The sequence below is a fragment of the Terrapene carolina genome, unplaced genomic scaffold, assembly GCF_002925995.2.
Source record: "Terrapene carolina triunguis isolate 2854851 unplaced genomic scaffold, T_m_triunguis-2.0 Scaffold227, whole genome shotgun sequence".
NCBI classification, from domain to species: domain Eukaryota; kingdom Metazoa; phylum Chordata; order Testudines; family Emydidae; genus Terrapene; species Terrapene triunguis.
Window position 1 is genome coordinate 4,387,038 of NW_020664578.1, and position 21,590 is coordinate 4,408,627.

The 21,590-nt window shown below is 54.1% G+C and overlaps 1 protein-coding gene across 3 annotated transcripts; it reads right to left on the reverse strand.

Annotated features, from left to right (window-relative positions):
- Nucleotides 1-372: 372 nt before the first annotated feature.
- On the reverse strand, nucleotides 373-11,245 carry LOC112116378 (cathepsin K). Of its 3 annotated transcripts, none has more exons than XM_029912474.1 (8): nucleotides 10,826-11,245; nucleotides 8,726-8,852; nucleotides 6,827-6,949; nucleotides 5,748-5,903; nucleotides 5,192-5,410; nucleotides 3,363-3,528; nucleotides 1,454-1,559; nucleotides 373-1,276 (listed from the first exon to the last, which is right to left on the reverse strand). In XM_029912474.1, the coding sequence occupies exons 1-8, from the start codon at nucleotides 10,834-10,836 to the stop codon at nucleotides 1,177-1,179; spliced, it is 1,008 nt and encodes a 335-aa protein (XP_029768334.1). In that variant the 5' UTR covers nucleotides 10,837-11,245; the 3' UTR covers nucleotides 373-1,176. The 3 variants fall into 3 exon arrangements, with proteins under 3 accessions (XP_029768334.1, XP_024069598.1, XP_024069597.1); XM_024213830.3 differs by lacking the exon at nucleotides 10,826-11,245 and adding an exon at nucleotides 9,237-9,319; XM_024213829.3 differs by lacking the exon at nucleotides 10,826-11,245 and adding an exon at nucleotides 9,200-9,287.
- Between the last annotated feature and the right edge of the window lie 10,345 nt (nucleotides 11,246-21,590).

The following is a 21,590-nucleotide window of genomic DNA, read 5'->3' on the forward strand; positions in this document are numbered from 1 at the left end:
AGCTTTCCGCGGGAAGCAGGCAGAGACTCTCTGCAAAATATTTCATTTTGTCAAACATCCAATTTTCCACCTACAGTTTGGATGCAAAGTTTTTGACCGGCTGTGTTAGCCGTCTCATCGGGCGGCAGGGGCTACCATGTATTTGTAATGCTTTCAAAGAGCGTTGAGCTCCTCCAATGGAAGCCCCAAGGGAATCCTGGTGGAGGCTTAACAACAGGACAGGCAAGCAACGAACAGGGCCAGGGTGTCACCTCGCACTACCCAACCTGACACCAAACCGGGAGATCTGTATTTGTAGATGCTACTGGCAACATTGAATCAGTGCCCCAGGGACCATTCAGCCGGGATACAGAGCAAACCACCAAGCGAGGGACGGGTTATTCCCAACTGGGTTTATTTAAAAACAAAATCATGTCAGTCTCACCAGAACCTGTCACACCGGAGTAGGGCTGCAAGTGTGCATGGGAGCACAGCTGCTGCCATGTGTGCCAGAACACAGCAAAGCATCCTCCCCTTCCAACCCCAGAGAGGCAACGTCTCCAGTGGACAAGGACAGGGGGAACATGAAGCCACCTGCAGAACCCCGCCAGGAGGTGGAATCCAGGCCACCTCCCCCCTTTTGCTGCTGCATCCCAAGGGTTCAGAATCTGGGTTACGCGATCCCTCTCAGCTGTGTGCGTCTGACTGTCCCTACAGTGGGGCAGGACAGAACTCAGCAGCAGGGCGTGCATCACACAGGCTGTAACGGACTGGTGCATATGAATGAGGGACGCCGGGGCCACGGAGCAAATCCAGGATTTTGGTGGCTAGAGTTCTACAGCTCATATGGGTAGAGACCTGCTCCTCCGGAGCTGCTGGGCGAGAGTTCTAATCCCCACAGCGGCGTCTGTTGTCCGCAGACACTGATTCTTTCACCCACGCATCCCAGGGGGAGGGAGATGGCTACGTTTTGGGGCGGGGGGGGGGGAAAGAGGCTCCTAGAATAGGGACGATCCCGCGTCTGACTTTGCAAATCAAGAGGAGAAGGGCAGAGTATAAAAAAATGGCAAGCACGAAAGGCTAGTACAGAAGCCGAGGAGGAGACAGCCGCGGACGCTGAGTCAGAGATGCGGATACTCCACGATGCCAGCTCAGGAATCCAGCCGCTTCTTTGGAACAGTGCTCGGGGCGGCGGGCTCACATCTTGGGGAAGCTGGCCAGGTTGGCGATGCCGCAGGCGTTGTTCATGTTCCGGGCCATCAGGATATAACCCTTGTTGCCCCATCCCTCTCCCCAGCTGCGGAGAGAAAGGAGAGGGAGTGAAAAGCTCTGCCTGGATTCATTGGCCCTTCCCCAGCTCTGTAAGATCACCCTGGCCCAGTGCCACCTTTCCTCACCACGGGGCTCCTGGCAGAGGCTGCGGCTGCACTCGGAGGCAGGCGCCCTTAGAAGGCACTGGCTGGCATTGTATTACCTGTTCTTGATGATCCAGTGTTTGCTGCCCTTCTGGGTGCCGTATCCCACAGCCAGCACCGCGTGGTTGATGTTCTCAGCGTTGCAGCTTTCATCGTAGTACACACCTGGGGGACGGAAGGCGGGAGTCACTCACGGGTATAACAGCACCAGACTGGACCAGCCCCTCAGCCCAGCTAGCCCAGAATCTTGTCTCTGATAGCGCAAGAACCCCACAGTTGGTGGATGTGGGATAATCTGCCTGCCATGTTAGATCTCATCCTGGTCCCTAATAGCTAGAGCTAGGCTTAAACCCATCCCCCTCTCCGTGCCTCAGTTTCCCCATCTGTACAATAGGGATAATGATACTGACCTCCTTGGCAAAGCGCTTTGAGATCTACCGATAACCCCTAGCTCTTATCTAGTGCCTGTTATTAGTAAATCCTGAAGCACAAGGTTTAATATCCCTTCCAAAAACGGTGCGAGTTCATGGCAACAACTCTGGCTGTGCGTGTTATCTACATAAAGGTCTCAGCTCTTTTGGGATCTTGTTAAGTTCTTGGTCTCAACGCCTTCCTATGGCAATGAGTTATGCAGCCCAATTACACTCGGTGTGGAAAAGACTGGAAATGAAATGCAAGTTGTTAACAGTGAGGGTAATTAACCACTGAAACAATTTACCGAGGTGCAAGGTGGATTCCCCCTCACAAGCAATTTTACAGTCAAGACTGAACTAGATGGCCTATCTAAGGGTATGTCTACACTACAGGATTAATCCGAATTTAGATAATTCGAATTTGGGAAACAGGTTGTATAAATTCGATTGTGCGCGGCCACACTAAGCACCTTAATTTGGTTTTAAACCACATTAATTCGGTGGTGTGCGGCCACACTAACCCTAATTCGAATTAACAAAATCGATTTAGGCGTTACTCCGCTCGTCGAGGTGGAGTACAGAAATCGATTTAAAGGGCCCTTTAATTCGAATTAACTGGCTCTGTAGTGTGGACGGGTGAAGGGTTAATTCGGATTAAGGCAGCTAAATCCGAATTAAAGTCCTAGTGTAGACCAGGCCTTAGTAAAACAGCCCAACGGGAGTTAATTCAGGGGAGTCCTATGGCTTGTGTTAAACAGGAGGTCAGACTATCAAGTCCAAATGTCTTGATCAAGGTGTAGTCAAAGATCCAGACTCCATAGAAAACAGTAATAAGTAAATAAAAAGATTTGGGGGTCCATTCAAAAATGTCCAGCAGTCCAGATTTGGCCCGGAGTCCGCCTATCGACTACCCCTGTTGGATGATCACCCTGGTCCCTTCTGGCCTTGGAAGCTAGGAATCTATTTCCTTTTAATCCGTTTCAAATTTGGCCACCTTTTAAATGCCATCAGCTGTCCATGCAAAGCATTACAATCAATGCTAGGTGCCGTTAGTTGTTACGCTGATTGTTACGAGTCAGCCCATTGTAAAGCAAGATCCTCACCCTGCAGGCAGCTTGGGCACGCAAGCCTTCAAACACACACACCCTGTCCAGGGTGTCATCATTAGCATACAAGGGGGCACACTACACACAACTCACTGTGTGGGGGAAGCTATCCCAGAACCCAGCTCCTGTCTCTTCTACCTGTGTGTGGCACTTCGCATTAGATCAAGGGAAGCCCTTGGTCAAAATTTCTCCTCTTCATCTGTCTGCCCAGCGGCTGCCTTCCACCCCAGAGGTGGCTGCATTTCCGTGGCGTTGCACAGCACAGAGTGGAAGGTGTGATGATGATGATGGAGTGGGATGAAACACAAAGAGTGGGGTCTGACCCTCCCCTCGATGCCCAACGTACCTGACACCCCCTTCCACCAGCAAAAGCCAAGGCGGAGTAGACCTCACCCTATGGGCAATGCCCAGGCCATCACCTGGGACTCATAAGGTTCCACTCTTCCTACCTCTGCTGTAGAACTGGAAGGACGACAGGCTGGCATCAATGCCCACAGATACAGGCCCCACCCTGGCCACAGCTCTCTTCAAGGCCTTCTCATTCCCTTCTGGGATTTCCTTGTACCCGCGACACTTGGCGGCTTTTCCGGTAGGGCTGTACATACAGCTTTCATCCTGCAGGGGGCCGAGAGAGCAGGTTGCAATTTCACTGTCAAAGGAGGTTTTGGGGGGATGGAAACTGGCTGTTTTGTCGACGTGGAAATTTCCAGGAGATTCTGATGATTTTTTGCTAAGTTTTATAGAAAATGCTTCTCTTCCAAAGCCCCGCCCCCCTCGTGTTTTTGGCAACCAAAAATGAAAAGGTCTGGCCGGTTTGACAGAACCGACCGGCTGACATTTTTCCTGTTTCCGGTTGCAAAAAAAACCCACGTGTAAAAATTTTGGTTTCCAATAAAAACTCGGAAAACTTTGTGGAAAACAAAAACGTTTTCAATTTCATCCAAATTTTGTGCTGGGGAGAAAATAAATAAATAGAATTTCCCAGCCTGCTCTTGTGATTAGAGCCAGGCAAGAGCAAAATACCGGGTAACCCCGGATGTTTTCCTGATACCCCAGGAAAACATCCTCCTCCATCATCCTGGTCAGGAGCTTGGAACAACTGTCCCAGGGAGACAAGGACACCTGCAGAACCCATCTGGGGTTTTACGTGATAACTGCCCTGCTGGGGCACGGGGCCGGGGTCAGTACGCAGCAGCCTGGGTGCCCTGGAGAACGCTGCTAGCTCTGTAACGAAGCTGCTGCTGCTCATTCCCGGGCACTGCGTGAACTGTAAGTGCAACATCCAGCCAGCACAGCTCTCTCACAATCTCTCCAGCACAGAAAAGGGTAGTGTGGCCAGAGGGGGCCTGCTCAGGACGAAGTAGCAGCAGCAGTCTGGGAGCTGTCTGCAGAAGAACGGCCAGGTAGCAGGTAGCGTGGGAATTAGGAGTGACAGGTTGAGAGCTGGGCCGCGGGTGGATTAGTAGCCAGGGCTGGTGGATAGCCAGGAGGCTCAGCTGTGAGTCGAGCTGGGCAAATAACTGATTTTTCGAGTCAGGTTGAACCAAATCTGAAATATTTCCAGTGGTTTTGATGCATCAAAGCAATCGGGGCTGGGGCTGTTCAGGGGAGCCGGGCCTGGAAACGGGGGCTCCCGCCTGCCAAGGGAGTGCCCTGGCAGGGCTAGAAGTTATAAAGGGGGGCACAGCACCACCATCGCCACCGCCGCCTCTTCTTGGCGACTGGCCGAAACGATTCACGTCAAAATCGGGGCTCGTTTTGCCTCGACCAAAACTGCATTTGTCCTGGAGTAAACTAGGTGTCCTGGACGTTCTGCCCGGGTCTGGTGAGGAGCCCTGCCCTGTCCCAGGAGCTCTTAGATCATGGCACAGCTCCCTGCATCAGGCGTCTGCAGGAGACGCAGAGCAGCTGCCAACGGGCAGGTAGTGGGAGGCATCTCGACAGGGCAGGGCTGGACCAGGTTACTTCCCCAGCGGCAGCAAGGGGGCAGCAGGAAATCAATGGTCACTAGAGTCGTCATCTAGTGACTACCCCTTACCTGGGCTGGATCAAGCCAGCTCCACTCACTGCCATCCTCTGGGCAAGAAGGTGGGAGACCCTCTCACCCAGCCTTGCAAAATTCTACTCCAAGGTGTTAGCAGCTGCATTGCCCTTGGTGTCAGAGGGAAGACGACCTCACGCCTGGGCTGGTGCATAGCCATAATCCCCCCCCTCCGCCCCTAACTGCTCTCATCTCTATCGCCAAGTTGATAGGCAGAGCCGAAGCCGGGGCACTGACCTGGCCGATGTAGGGGTAAGAGTCCTCCGAGTCGATGCCCCTGTTCTCCTTCACGTACTCGAAGGCGTTGGTCATGTAGCCGCCCCCGCAGCCGTCGTTGTTGGTCACGCAGTCGACCAGGTTCTGCGGGCTGAGACCCAACAGCTTCCCCGTCTGCCGCTTGAGCTGCCCCTCCAGGGCCCCGACGGAGCTGAAAGCCCAGCAAGAGCCGCACTGACCCTGACGCACAGGAGGGGAGATGGTCAGAAGTGAGAGGCTGTTCCCAGCCCGAGGGGCAGGAGGAGCAGAGAGGGAGAGCAGAAAGCAGCCAGCGTTGGTGGCTATTTCCCCCACTGAAATGTAAGGATCTCACAGCAGTCAGAGTCAGATCTTGGTCACCCTGGCGTAAATCCGGAGCCACTCCACCTCCGTGGAAAGGAACCCAGACTCCGGCCGCTGGCTCTCTGAGCTGGTCCTGAAAAGTCCCAGCCAACAAGCGAAGTGCGGTGTAGGGCAGCCATACGGTTCAACCGGAGTGGACAAGGAAGCGCCGAGCTCGGAGAACAGCACCGCTTACCTGGTTCTTCACGGGCGTCACGTAGCCCTTCTTCCTCCAGTCCACCGAGTCCGGCACCTTCTCCTCCCAGTCGGGAACGTAGACCGTGTCATTGCTGGGCCCACGCGACGGAGGGACCTTCAGCCCCGTCATCTTCTGCACCACCTCCTCGCTGGTCTAGGGAAGGAGAGGCGGACGTTTGGCAAAGCCGGGTGCTGGCGGACAGTTTTGTAGTCGCCATTGGGCCTGAGCTGCGTTGGCCCAGGGCGGCAGGGGCAGTGACCCAAAGGCACTGCCTGGGGAATTGCACGGTAGAGGAGAACTTTAGCATGGCTAAACCTGCCGGGCTGGCACCCGCCCTGGGTGGAGAGGAAAACGAGCTTCTGCCAAGAGAGAATGCCCCTCTCTTGCCCGGCCGTGAACAGTGTTTAAGCTGGTGCGGCATGGACCCAGGGGTCAAAGCATTCAGACGTGGAAGCAGGTTGTGCCACTAGGGTCCGGCGGCCAGACTCGGTGAACGGACAGTCGGGGATAGGAACAAAGACCTGCGCTCAGACGCTTGGTGAGATCTTCTTCCCCACCTTGTTAGCGTATGCATCACAGCAGCACCTTCACTGGGCTGGAGCAGGGGATCAGTGTGCGGGACGGGGTGAGGGCTCTAAGTGGGGGTGCGGGCTCCGGGGTGAGGCCAGAAAGGAGGGGTTCAGCGTGCAGGAGGGGGGCTGCGGGCTGGGGCAGGGAGTTGGGGGCTGGGAGGGGGTGCGGGCTCTGGGGTGAGGGCAGCGTGCGGAGCCCCGTGTCCCCCACCCAGGAGATGGACCTGCTGGCCGCTTCTGGGACGCAGCACGGTGCCAGGACAGGTAGGGACGAGCCTGCCTGAGATCCCGCAGCACCGCCGACCGGACTTTTAACGGCCCATTGGCGCTGACCGGAGCCGCCAGGGTCCCTTTTCAACCAGGCGTTCCGGTCGAAAACCAGACACCTGGTCACCCTAAGCCGAACACCCCGGCGATGACTGTGGGATAGACGGACAGAGGGTAACATTGCTGCAGCGCCTGGGGATAATTATTCGGAAATACCCTGGCATGTCATCCACCTACCATGTCCCCCAGGTGGTTCATGGCCAGTTCGTAGGTGTGGGTGCCCAGAGAGAACTCCAGGTTGTGGGTGGTGATGTACTTGAGGTTCTTCTCCCAGATCAGCCGCCGCGAGAGCTCGTCCATCTGCGAGGCAAGGAGGATTCAGGAATGGAAACACACCGGGCCATTGGACACCAAGGGCCGGACCCTGCTCAGACTCCCGCCGGCGCTAGCTTGGGAGCTACAGCAGGGTCTGGAGCCCACGTGGTGGGGGGGGGAGAGTTATCGCTGTCCCAGTGCACCGCAGAGATCGAGAGCACTGGAATAGGGCCTCCCATATTGCCCTGGATTGGCAAGGTGATGTCCCGGGTCTTGAACCCAGGCCTGGGAGTTCCCAGACACCTGCCACCCAATGGCTACTGACGCCCACTGGGCTGAGAAGCTACCAGGGCTATAGCCCCACCCCCAGGAGCTTTGATTGGAGGATCGCCCAGCTCCACCGATTGGTCCAGCTATGCTATTTAAGGAGGAGGAATAGGAAGTTTGTCTGAGGAACCAGGTGGTTTCCTGTTGTGGCTGCGTCGGACCCTGCTTGTGCCTGGCCCCCGCACCCCGTCCTGTTCCTGGTTCCTGTTCTGCTCCTGCCTCACCCCTGCTTTCGCTGCTCCTGTTCCCACCGTGCTGGCCTCCCGTCCTCGGTGACCAGTCCCGGCTCCGACCCTGGCCTCGGATTTCTGCCCTCGGCTCCGGCCTTTGGCGCCTGACCTCGGCTCTGACCCTCAGCTTCCATGGCTGGTTCTCCCTCTGGCTTGATCCCTGGCTCTGGGAACTGGCAGTTGACTCTGGTGCTGACCCTTGGCTTCGTTCCCCAACCTGTACCCCGCTCCACCCACTAAACCTGACCGCCTCTATCCATGTCCATAAGAGCCAGTCAACATCCATGCAACATCCTGGCGGCACGTGATTGCTTTCAAGCTTCATTAGAATTCCCCGGGCTGGCCAAAGCAGTAACAGGGTCCCTTGTCCCTGGGGGGAGGGACAGCTCAGTGGTTTGAGCATTGGCCTGCTAAACCCAGGGTTGTGAGTTCAATCTTTGAGGGGGCCATTTAGGGATCTGGGGCAAAAATCTGTCAGGGGATTGGTCCTGCTTTGAGCAGGGGGTTGGACTAGATGACCTCCTGAGGTCCCTTCCAACCATGATATTCTAGGATTCTAACAAGTGGCTGGGGGGTGCCGCGGATGGCCCTCACCTTGTGTGCCAGCGGGCCAAGGTTCAAATCCTGGACATGCCTCATGCAGGGGATAACTTGGGACCTCTTATGCAGGAGGGTCAGGCTTAGTGGCTCATAAGCGTCTAGTCTAGCCTTAAGCTATAGTCCTACATTCCCCCAGGGTCATACAGCCACTCGGCCTTTCCCCATTGCTAGGTCCTACCCTCTTTTGGGGGTCTCCCATAACCCCTCTGCCACTGAACTTCTAGCTCCACAAGACCTGCTCTGCCCATAACACTAATCCCTCCACGCCGCACCTTTCCAGCCCCAAAGCACTTGATCGGCCACTCGAAAACCAGCTGCCGCATTCTCAATAAACCTCAGTGCTCCGGCTGCAGGGGGCCTCACTCTCCGCACCCACTGAAGCTGGGGCAGAGTGGGTGTAAAGTGCTACCGGTCCCCCTGACGTGGCAGAGCTCTGCAGCGGTGCAAGCGGCAACCACAGGAGGGCGAACCAGCCCCACCGTCTTTAGCAGAGGAGACAGATCTCGGCTCTGGATCTGGATCTGGATCTCTCTGCGCGCTAGCAGCGCGGCTGCTGCTTTTGGGGCCCGGCCTGCCGAGCGTTCAGCCCCACAGCTATGCTGAAGCCCAGTCCCCGAAGCGTCCTGACCCGTATGGAGCTGCCAGACTCCCCCGCCCCGGGTACCTTGCCGTTGTACTGTTTGTGGTAGGTTTTCTTCCATAGCTCCCACTGGGAATCCAGCGCCTCCTCTGGGTACACGCTGGCCTTCACTGCCGGGAGCAGCAGGGCTAGGAGGCTGATCCACCACATCCTGCGAGGGCGGAGGGGAAAGCCATGAGCAGGGCAATGTAGGAGGGCAGCATTGGACAGGTTAAAGCGATACGAGACACCCGCCCCCCACCCCGGACAACCTCCAACCGCACTGGGTCAGTACAGATCCCCCTGGCACTGTATAGGTTGCACCCCCTGCATGCACAACACATGGCAAAATGTGGGCCAGGTCCCCCTCTAGTGGCCAGTCCGCATAGAGGACAACAGCCTACTACAGCTGCCAGAGCTGCCCTTTTAGCTCCAGTGGTGGAAGTCCGGGCTGCGGAGCTGAAAGTTCAAACCCGGCTGATGACCCACAGGGGAGGGGGTGTCATGCCCTGTTCTAACCCAGCTGCAGCTCAAGCGATTGCCTCCTGTGTGTTACCCCTGCGGCTGCAGGTAGCCGGGGCCTAGCGTTGCTGCGGGGAGAGGGAGGGGCTCCGGCCCTGCCCCATCCCGCACCGCGCCTGCCCCGTGACTAGAATGAGGACTTTGCTCCTGAATTCTGGCGACACGGAGCCCTCAGAAGCACTCCGCTCCCCAAAGCCTGGCCAGAGGGAGGGGTTTACATGGGGCCGGTCAATGAAAAACTCAGCGTGAGCCAGGCTCTTCTTTCACTAGCCGGATCCCAGCCCCTGGACTCCCCCGTCGGGCGCGCAAGCAGCCGTCACATGAGCCTCAGCAGCTGTTTCCCATTAGGGCCTTTTGGCGGACGCCTGGGAGATTCTGGAGGAATGCAGGGCAAGCCGGCTGGGCTCGTTAACTCTCCTTCACAGCAGCGCAGCCTGGTGAAGGCCAGCCCGGGATAAAACCCACCACGGCTCATTGCTGCCTCTGCTCCCCCCCAGTTCAAGGCATTTCCCACAGGCGGGTAACGTTCTCGCCACCTTACAGATGGGGAAACTGAGGCACAGAATGAGGCCCGGACTGGCCCGAGGTCTTGCAGCAAGTCAGAGGCCTTGCTGGGAACAGAACCCAGGTGTCCTGGCTGCCAGTTGCTCTAACCATTGGGCTGCCCTGCCTTCCCTTAAGCCTGCTTTCCCCATTTCCCAGCCTAGGAAATGCAGGGCAGCGTGGGGAAGGGACGTGTCCCAGGGGCATGGAGCTGGGTGTAGAATGCAGGTCCCCCGACGGTCGCTCCTGCCCTCAGCAGCTCCCGGGATCAAGCCCCGAGCTCCCACGTCACAGCCAGCGTTATCACCGCTGTCACGCTCGCCTCAGCTCCCTCTGCCCACGTCCACCCTCCAGCCCTGCCCGGCACCCAGGATGAACGGACGGCTCCTCCCGCTCTGCCACCACCCGCCTTCCCCGGGCTGAGCTCAGCTTCCTAAATCCTTCAGAAATCAGGGACCACCAGAGCGGTCTAATGGCTGGAGCGCACTGGACTGGGCACGGAGCATCTGGGTTCTGTCTCTGGCATGACCCTAGGAGAAGTCACGTCTCCCGTTCCGTGCCTCAGTTTCCCCTCTCTCACCTTTTGTCTGCCTGGTCAATTCTGAGTGGAAGCCCTTGAGGGCGGGGGCTGTTTCTCACTCCAAGTATGCACCAGACCTAGCCCAATGGAAGCCCAGGAAAGCCTCCAAGCGCTCCCATAAAACTAACAACAAGCCAGACTCCCCGTTCGGTTTACAAGCCGGGATCCCAAACTGCTTCCGTTCCCCTGGGCCTGGGGGAAGTTCAGCCCCAGCAGCAAACTTCTGAAACTGCCCCAGGCCTCTGCAGGTTGGTCCTGCTGCTTGGGGGAGAAGGAAATGAAAGCGAACAAAGAACTTATTCCGAGAGCAGCGAAAGCTACTGCCTAGGGCTACAAAACCTCTTCTGCCCCCGAGGGAAAGCTCTGTAATCTGTACCACAGGGCACAGGTAGGAGAACCTTTCTGCATCGTACCCCACAGACTCACCCAGCAGCCCTGGCGGCTATGTCTGCAGAGACATCAGATCCCCCTTTGCTGCTAAGAAGGAAAGCGGGGCTCACCTGTAAGTCATGGCTGCTCTCGGATACCAAAGTTAGCAACCGCTTCTCCGTGCCCCGAAGAGACGCCAAGCGGAGATGAGAGCCGGGATGTTGCACCTCTGCTCGCCTGCTAGTTCTTTTTATGCTGGCTGGATTGAGGAAGTCGGGCAGGCGGCTGGAAAATATGGGCTGTCAGTTTCATGCAGGGTTTACTCAGATTTGCATATGGGCCTGGCCGGGGAGTGGGGGGGGCTGCAGGGAGCGGTGCTGGCTGGGTGTTCGGTTTCACATGACCTGCAGCTGCCTGCAGAACTTAGTCACCTCGGTGCTTCCCAGGCCCAGGTCTCACCCGGCCTTGCCCCCTGGGGAGTCATTTGCACCTGGGCAAAGCGGGTGCAGGGGAGAACTTGGGGGTGGGGGGCTGTGTCTATCCCTCCCCCAAAGCCCCAGTAGGACCCAGATTTCCTGAGCATACACCCCCATCCCAGGGCACACAATCCCCACCCTGCCCCAGATTGGGCAGGCGCTGAACCTCGCCGGGGAAGCCCAAAGGACACTTCGCTTTTAATGCCGCCCCTTAGAGTCCCCGCCGCCCCTACCGAATCCATCCGCAACCCATGGAGGGTCGTAGCCAAGGAGGTCTTGAGCACCCCGCGTTTCCTCTGGCTTTGGGGCAGGTCACCCCTGGCAGGATTAGTCCCAGAAGGGGCTGACCTTCAGCCCCGAGCGCCCCTTGTTCCAGCTGCAGCAGATCGGAGCTGCGGGCGCTCGGCCCCTTGGCAATTTAACCCCGTAACTAGCTGCAGGAGTCACTTGGGTCAATGCAAGGCTGGGCCTGGCCCCCATGGGTCAGCTCGGTACTTGCGTGATGCCACCTCTTAGCGGAGGCACCGGGGGATTGACCCAGTGACCTCCAGAGCTCAGAGAGCAGGAGCAGCTACAGCTTAAGCCACACACACACCCACCTCTCTCCCCCCAGCCCCACATCCACCCAGCCCAGGCGCGGGACCAGGAACTGAACCCACCAATTGCAGCCGTGGAGGAGGGCGCGAGCTGCGGATCAGCAGGCGTTACATGTCCCCCTCTGTGCCTGATCCCCTGAGGCTGCTCAAGCTGTAGAGCAGTGTTTCCAGGGGCTTTTCTTGTGGCCACACAGGCTCCTGGGCTGGGACTGTGGGAGCGGGGAGGGCAGCAATGCACCCCCTTGGTGTTGAATGCTGGGGCCACCAGCAGGGGTTGGGCCATGCCCCCATCTGGAGACCCCTGGAGCACAAAGTTGGAGGAGGAACAGGCAGCCGGTCAGTTCCCCACCTTCCCAGGGGCATGGGGCTCAGGGCTTAGGCTTCAGCTTTGGGGAGGGGGGCAGCAGGCTCTGTCTGTGGGGCTGCAGGCTCCAGCCCCCAACTGTCTGCCCTGGCCACCCCCCCCCCCACCATCTCCCCTGGCCCCCGCTGCCTCCCCCGACCCCCCATCCAGGGCTTAATATGTCCCCAGGCTTGCTGGGGCTGAGTAAGTCTGCTGTGAAAAGTGATATTAACAAACATACGCGTATCACTTTTCACAACAGACTGACTAGCTCGCAATAAATACATGACAATGCGTTGGACGTGTGGCTGTGCATAATTGGTTTGGTTTTCCTAAAGCTAATCAAGTATTTTAAGAACTAATGTGAGTGCGGCCACCAGAAAAGTTGGTGGCCGCAATGTGAGGCCACCAAATAATTTGTCCGGAGAACCCCTGGAGACTCATGTGCTTAGCTAGGGAGGGCCCAGGTTCAATCCCCAGGGCCAGCCAAGAGGTTGCTCAGCGATTGACTCAGATGCGTAGCTTGCCGCGGAGCGGGGCTGAAGCTGTCACAGCTGCAGGGGAGCAGGAGGGAGATCGGATTCAGGGCCAAGTGGGATTTGACCCTATGTGCCTCTAAGGGCAGGACTCAGGTTTCCATAGGCCTCTGAATTCTTGGTCCCCCAGCACAACACAACAGCTGATGCCATTTGGGCTGGTTGTAGCAAGGGACGGAACCAAAGAGATCCAGCAAATGTGTTCCACCCTTCTACAGTAACACCTAGGAGTCCCGGTCATGGAGCAGGGCCCGAGGGCGCTAGGCGCTGCACATAGAACAAATAGACAGTCCTTCCCCCAAAGAGCTTCCCGTTTAAGTAAAGGCATTAGCTAGAAAAATCGGTGCCTGGGAATTTCAAAGCTGCCCCAAGGACTGGATTAAAGTTAACAGGAACCTGGCAACCAGCTCATCAGCTGCTTTGCGCATCATCCCAGCCTGAATGACTCTTATCCACGCATCCCGTGGCTTCCCCGTCGAACTGGTCAGAAAACCTTCCTCTTATTCATACCAAAGTACGGCGTTCCATACAGACACGAGCCGCTCAAGGTGACCCCAATGTCATCTGCCCGGCTAATCTGATCTAGCGCTTTTCATCCGTAGGTCTCAAAGGGCTTCACAGTGGAAATGGGGAAACTGAGCCGGGACACGACTCTCCCAAGGTCGCCCAGCAGGTCAGTGGCAGAGCCGGGTTATAGAAACCAGGTCTTTTGAGTGGCAGCCCGGTGCCCTTCCCACTAGGACATACTGCCTCTGGCCTATCTTTCATGGCTCTAAGCTTGCGGAATCATTTCAACTAGTGCAAAAAATGCTGTCGTATTAAGTTGGCGACATTTGACCTCGGTTTTGCGCTGCTGTAAATGACCGCATAAGCGACAGAGAATTGCGCCATCTTACCTAGTTCTATTAGGTGGGTCTAACCTGGGGGGGGGGGGGTGACAGCAAGGTGTCAGGGGGCTCCACTCCCATAGGGCTGGATAAGAAGCCCAGCTCTGTCCTGAGTGTTATGGCACCTTCTAGTGCAGAAAGGCAGAACAAAGCCCAACAGCCAGCGGTTAAAGTCACACAAATTCAGATTAGGACTCAGGCACCAACTTTGACCAGCGAGGGTGATTAAGTTGCTTCCCCACGCCTTATCTTCTAACACAATCCGGCTGCCTTTCTGGAAGGGACGTGTTAGCCAGACACAGACTATTGGGCTCTATCCAGCAGTAACTGGGTGAAGTTCTCTGGCTTGTGCTATACAGGAGGTCAGACGAGATGATCTAACAGCCCCTTCTGGCCTTACCGTCTACTGATCTATGAATAAGCAGGAAGGGACAGCTATCTTTTTCCAAAGAGCAAGATAATTCCATGTCACCCTCAATTAGACAAAACACCATTAGAGACCACGCTGCTGTACCAACACAGACTCAACAAGCCACAAAACCAGGGCCACGACCGTAAAGACAGGGCGTAGATGGGTCATACCCAGCCATCAGATCTGATGGAACAGAGCAAATCTAACTTAGAGAATTTTTTCACTTCAAGGTCCCAGAAAGAAAGGCAAGGTTTTCATCTCGAGGCCAGAAGACCAAAAATGCATACCCTCCGTTTGGATAATTGAGCGTAGGTCGGCCCTGCAACCGGTGCGGGACTGCAGCTCGGGTAGGCCCACCAGGGCTAGCTTTAATATAGCTACTGTGGCTAACGATAGCAGCAAAGACCCGGCCGGCATGGAGCCTGGTGTGGGCCAGCAATGCGAGTAGGTACCCAGGTATATTCGCAGCAGACACACAGGGAAGCTAGATAAAAAAAAAAAAATACAAATTAACACGACTTTCTTGCTTAGAATTCAGAACAAGAACACACACAAACCCCCCAAAACAGACGCAAACGCAGGCGTGGATTGACTTTCTGCTAGACCCAGATTGCACGTTTCCCTACGGAGCCCCGTAACCTGCCCACAGTGGCTGGAAAAACCTTGCAATCTCAAGTGACAGCCTACAATTTTTGACACAGTTTTAATACACCATCCTTAGCTGCCACTGCATCTTCACTGCTATCTTTAGCCGTGCTAGCTAGATGAAAACTAGGTGGGGATGCCAACCCAAGCTGCAATCATACCTCTTGTAACACCTTGGAATGTTAAACCAAGGAGGGGCCCAGTCCAAATCCCACTAAAGTCCAAGGAAAGAAGAGGAGTTGGATTGGGCTCTAAAGGCCAAACACAAATCCAGGGCAGAGTTAAGGTTATTTGGATGCTGATCACTGCAAAATGGTCTGTGTGCCGGAGTTGTTGATTAGAATGTTAAATTGACGGATTTCCAGTTTTTAATGCTGGGGGGGGAGGGGAGGATGGATGTGTTTAATTCAGAGTGTCCTTTTGAACTGCATTTAATAACTGCGTCTCAACCAATCTTTGTGGTTGTGGGGGGGGGGTTTACAATCACCACTCAGCTGACTGCAGTCAAGCCTCATTTTTCCATTCCCAGAGCAACACTGGCTCCCCCAACCCATAGAAGAACCCCACCCCCTGGGGAGCAGATTCCCTGCTATTTAGATTGGAGGCTCTTTGGGGCAGGGCCTGTCTTTGTTCTGTGTTTGTCCAGCACCGACAGAGCCCTGGTCGTAACCAGGTGCTTTACTACTACAAATAATTAAAAACAGCGACACCGGCCAGGACATGGGAGTGGAGGAGCAAAGCCCCTGCAGTGTGGAAACGTGCTCACCGGCAGACAAAAGGTTCCTCTCCCTGCCTGGAGCAGTGGCTCAGGGCAGAGGACGGCACTCAGCAGACCAGAAAAGCTGACTCCTGCTCTCTGAGTAAAGGTGCTTTCTGGCCTGATGCACACGCAGGGTCAGCAGTTCATGAAGCAGCCCGTCCCTTGGCAAGGCATGGAGGAAAGCAGGTGACTTGCAACAAGGAAGCAGCCTTGGCTATTAGACAAAAACAGGAAGGGAGAATCAGCGTCGAAAACGACTGCCTCCTGCAGCCCACCAGGGGGCGCTGTGCTTGGCACTACTGATCAAAGGAGAGAACAAGTGGCTTATTACCCCAGGTCTGTCTCCTGTCTCTCCCCTTCCAGGCTTACAATCAGAGCCCAGTTCTTACACACCAGGCCATTGCAGGTTCTGCCTAACGAGCATTCCCATCAACCCCACTGAGATTCACTCCCAAGCTTACCCTTCCTGTCCAGCACAATACAATGATCCAGGGACCGATTCTGCTGGTCCCTCAAGAGCTGGGGTGGGGTAGAGAATAACCACACATTACATTATTATTTATTCCTAGTGCAGCTCGTGCTCAGAGGCCTCCGTTAAAACACAGGGAGATCTGGGACCCTGCCCCAAAGGACTTACATTGTAAAAACAGAGCAGTGACATAGTTCCAGGTGACCGGGGCATATTTTGGAGACAAGACAACAAGAGCCCTGCATTAGCCATTCCCGTTAACATAGGGCCTGCTGGGACTTCACAGGAACATGCTAGGAAGCAGAGTATTTTGGTTTAAATCACCACCACCAGTTTTCATCTCCCTGCCCTGAGATACGGAACTTCAGTCCCTCTCAACAGGAGGCATTGTTTAAAGGAACAACCACGCACGCAAGCAAACAAGCTTCCGCACAGCTTGCGTTCCAACTTTATCTCCCTGGTTTGCCAGGGACCTACAACTTGCCTGGAGCGCTGTGCTGCAGATGGAGACATCTAGTGGCTGAACAGCATATTACAAGTAAACATATTGCACAACTCCCTCAGTTCGATTCTCCTCTCTGCCCCGGACCAGGGATTTCCGTACACCCACCCACCCACCCCGAATTTCCCCAACACGCCCCCAGTTTTGTGAACTAGTTACATGCAGTGTTGCCAATTTAGTGATTGTTTGGAAATTTGAATTGAAATTGGAACATTAATACACACTTTAAAAGCATATAAAGTGTATGATAAAATACATGTATCTGAAAAAGTATAATAGATTTGAAAAGTATGAACATAGACTAGCTTCCTTATACAGCTGTTTTTTATGACAATGTCAGTGCATTCATTTTGGTGATGTTGGCCAACCTAATCATTTCAAATTATGATTTGTAATCAAAGTCTAAATGAGCTCTCCCTGACAGCTAGTGATGAGCTGGGGCTAGAGGGAAAGGCTTCAGGACCAGATTGTATTTACATTCACATTGCTTGATGGTCTGCCTGAGTCACAAGTACTATTTGAACTTTCTCCACTGTTTAAAGAGAGCTGATTAGGGTCCATAGATAGTCTTTTGTTTTGTTAAGTGACCACTGCAGCTGAAATCACTGATAATCAGGTCTAAATGCTTAGACCTGCTGTGGGACAGTGTTTCTGTGGAAGAGATGGCCCAGTCTGCACTAGCAGCGAGGTTCCCGCACTGAGAGCTCAGCTGAAAACACAGAGCTGGGTGGAACCTCAAGAGACCAACTCGCAGAGGTCACAGTGGCAGCAGAAGGTGACGGCGCAGGGCCATTGGCAACAGAGCAATGGAGCGAATGGTGGCACAATGAACAACAGTGGCCAGAGCGAACAATGAGCAAGGTGCCTTCTTGCCCCCCACCTGGGAGGTGAACTCATGTGAAAGCACCTCTGAACTCTGCGTCTCCACTGACCAAGGACAACACCGGTGAGTGTTAATGTGGCTGTTAAGAATGCTGGAGAGACAACACAGTTCATGCGAACAAACATGGCTGTGGCATCATACTTTCTATTTAAGCAAGAGATACCACACACTACAAACTGGTGGCCAATGTTAAGTGCATTGTCAATAGTTCATCCTGAAGTCGAACACAGTACTGAACAAGAACAGCAAATGCTCACTATCTTTCTGCAAGAAACTCAGACTGGCTAGAAGCATGTGGTGCAACACTGAAAGACTCAACAGTTGAAAAAGTGAAAAACTCTCTCACCATATTTGCATACATGGCTGATGAATGCACCGATGCAAATGGGCATCAAGTCATTGTGTACGTTATCTTGATGTCAGTGGTAGGCCGGTAGATGCATTTCTAGATGTTCAAGTTATAGAAGACATCGGCTGCATCTGTGACAACCCACATCTTAGAAGAGTTAAATGCTTGTCAACTGGACCCCAAACAGATGGCTGCTTGTGCATTTGATGGAGCTACAAACTTCTCTGGAAGATATGGTGGAGTACAAGCTTTACTCAGAGAAAAGTGTAACCCTAATCTCTCCTATACACACTGCAGAGGCCATCTACTCCAACTAGCGCTAGTACAAGCTGCAGACTCTTCAAAAGACATTAAAAAAAAGCTATAAATTTAATGTCTTCATTATATTCTTTTGTCAGCAAGAGTCCAAAAAGACTGAATATCTTGGAAAATATAGAAGATACACTGGGACTGAAGTTCAAATTAATCCAACCTGGGAAAACCCTCTGGCTTTCTCATGAGCGATCCTTGGCTGTTGTCTTAAAATTACTCCAGCCGTTATTATTGGCTTTGGAAAGTATCTACCAAGATGGAATGGATCTAAGTAGTGAGGCTGGTGGATTACTTTTGCTACTACGTTCAGAGAAGACTATTGCCATTCTTGCTCTTGTAAGTCTACTGTTGAAACCACTTGGGTCATTAAACAATGCCATCCAGGCATCTGCTACAACAGTAGTAGATCTTTGTCCAGCAATAGAACCTACATTTGGATCAATCAGAGAGCTATCCATTGAAAAAGTTCTGGAAGAAGCAAAGATTTCAGTCCAGAAGTTGACTAATGAAGGCATTTATATTGACCCCTTAAGTGAAAAGGACAAGAAGTGTTTGTTAAGACAACTGAAAAGTACACAGACTTGATTCTTAAAAATCTACAACAGCGACTTCTAGATTCTACTCAACCTCTACGTAGCTTTTACAGATCCCTGTCCTATAAAACACCGACAGTTGAGTGGAGCGAGGCACCAGCAATGGGGCTGCCATGTGCTCAGGACAGAATAGAGAATTTGAACACAGAGTGGAATATCATACGACGAATGAATGAATGATTTGACTTCAACTTCTTTTTTATCATCACTAGTGGTTCGATCCGATCTTTGTGCTATGTTTCCTGGGATGAAAGAAGTAGGAATTCATCTCCTGCTACTCCCAGTCACAACAGCTACAGTTGAGTGTTCTTTTTCATCATTGAATAGAATTTTGTGTTCTGAGAGAAGTCGCCTTCTGCCTGATCATGTGAATGAACTAATGAGCATATCAATTGAAGGAATGGAAGTACCGGACACACGAGAAGCCACCAATGATGAACGCACTGCATTCAAGAAGTTCATTAACAGAGTTGTGCAAAACTACAAGAAGAAACCAAGAAGGATGTAGACGTAGTGCTTCATAGAAGGCTTCAGTAGCCAACTTAAATTTGTGTGATGATTTTAAAACATGAGTTAAATCTAATAAAACGGTCATGAAACATTTTTCAGTTTTTACTATGGTGCCATACAGCCCCACTTCACCCTCACGGTCTCATCCCTCATCAGCCCTGACCCCCCTCTCGTAAATTCAAACACCCCCCTAATTTCAATTCCTGGGGAAAACACTGTACCGGACACTCCCCTTAGTGCATCTTTGGGGAGGCTGTTCATGGACAGAGGTCCCGTCTGATCCTCTCCCTCATGGCTCTTCACCCCCAGCAGCGGTCACCCCTTCCTGGCAGCAGCCGACAGCCCCCCAGCCATGTATTGCTGGAGCACCAGCTACACCATCATTGCAGGCTGGGAGAGTTGATGTTGCCGGAGGGAGCCGCAATGCATTGCATTAGGTAATCCAGCCACACGGCCACCCTCTAAAGCAAGCCCCATCCTCCCCACCTTCGAGGGGGAGAATCTGAGTCATGGAGAAGGGGCCCATCTAAGTCATTAGCCAAGTCTCCATTGACCACAATACCCATTGGTGTCCAAACAAGGACTCCAGAGCTCCTGCTCCCAGCCCGGCCTAGCCGAGGAAGCGACGCCGTCTTGTCTCAGGATGCTTGTCCTGGATTTGTGTGTTTCACAAATGCCACCATGGCCAGCCCTCTAGCAATACTACTCAAATCAATAGTTGAACGCTGCTGGCTTGTTCTGGGGATTGTAGGCCAGGGCACCCAGGGCTTTGTATAGGTGATTTAAAAAAAAACAACAACACTTTCATAAGGCAAAGTTACACAGTTACGTTACTCAGTACTTATTCGGGATCAAGTTAATAGTCAGAGAATTTGGCTCAAGATTCTGGCTTGCCGGCTGGGGAGCCTTCCTCTGAGTACTAAACAGGGTACCCAAATTTCTGAGCACCTGTCTTCGTTTCGGCACTTCTCCTGTGTACGTGCGGGGGGCGAAAGCTTTTCCACCCCAAGGGCAGTCCACATTTTACTATACCACAGTTCCACACAGTGGGGAAGGCACATTTTCCCCAAAAACGCGCACGACAAAACGTCTTGCTGCTACCACCGAAAAGGAAAGGTGAATTTTGAAAGTAGCATTGAAATCAAAACAAATAAAGGTAAATGAAACCAACAGCCTGGCTCAGAACGAAACCCGAGTCCTGAGGTCGGGGCTTGGCCTTGCCTGCCCCTTTCACCTCTAGGGCAGCCTTGGGGTGGGCCTCCGGACACCTGGGTTCAATTCCCAGCTCTGACACAGAGTCCCTCGCTTCCCAATCTGGACATTTTAGGAAGTGTAAAGAGACAGGGGCTTTTATGGCCCAGGGAGGGTAAAGAACAAAGTATGAAGATCCGTTAGCATCCCCCTGCCCGTTTAACTAGGGACAGCTGCTTGTGCCATCCCGTCAGGGATACAAACCCAGGACAGGCCTTAGTCTTGTTCCCCGGACTAAGTGGCTCTGGGATCACGTCTCGTCCCTCTCTAGCAAATCTGTCTGGCCAGCAGTGCGGTGACATTCGTCGGTGCAGGAGAGAGCCGCCGCGTTCAGCCCTTCTCCAGTGGACAGGGGCTTGCTTTGATATGGGGCCTGCGTGGAAAGAAGTTAAAATGAAAAAAAAATATATATATATAGGAGGCGGGAGACAAGTGACGTCCTCTCTCTGGCCCTCAGCGCCCCATCGGCAGGGCCGGCTTTAGGCCAATTCAACCAATTCCCCTGAATCGGGCCCCGCCCCTAAGAGGGCCCCGCACCCAAGCCCCGGTACGGCGTACCAGCAAGAGCCGGTGTGCTGTACCCAGGCGGCCCGGCTTCCCCAGGGGGCAATTTAAAGGGCCTGGGGCTCCCAGCAGGTGCTGAAGCCCCAGGCCCTTTAAATTGTCACCATAGCCCCACTGCTGGAGCCCTGGGGTAGGGCTGCGAGGCTCTGGGGGCTATTTACAAAGTCCGGGGCTCCCGTTGCTTCTACCGCCCCGGCCCTTTAAATTGCTGCTGGAGCGCTGCCGCTTCCCCAGGGCTCCTGCGGCTATTTAAAGGGCCGGGGCGGTGGAAGCAGAGGAGCCCCAGGCCCTTTAAATAGCCCCCGAGCCCCAGGCTGCTGCTGCTACCCCGGTGGGGGAGGGAGGAGGAGGAGGGGGCACTTACCGTACAGGGTGGGCTGTACCCGCACCCCCCTGCCCTGCCCGCACCAGCCCCTGTCTCCAGCCACCCCCGCACCTCTTGCCCTGCCTGCAGCCAGACCCTACCTCCAGTCAGCCCCTGCCCTGCCTCCAGCCAGCCCCATGTCCACTGGTGCCCTGCAGTACCCAGGGCAGTAACCCTGCACACTTGCTTCAATGAGGGGGGCAGGGAGCAGCTGGGACCCACACATGTGCACACCGGGTGACCAGACAGCAAGTGTGAAAAATCGGGACGGGGGTGGGGGTAATAGGATCCTATATAAGAAAAAGACCCCAAAATCGGGACCGGCCCTATAAAATCGGGACATCTGGTCACCCTAACACACCCCCAGGGAGTGGTGGGGACCCACACATGTGAAACGGAGCTCATTTCTAGTTCAGGCCCATCTTTTTAGAAAAGAACTTTAGG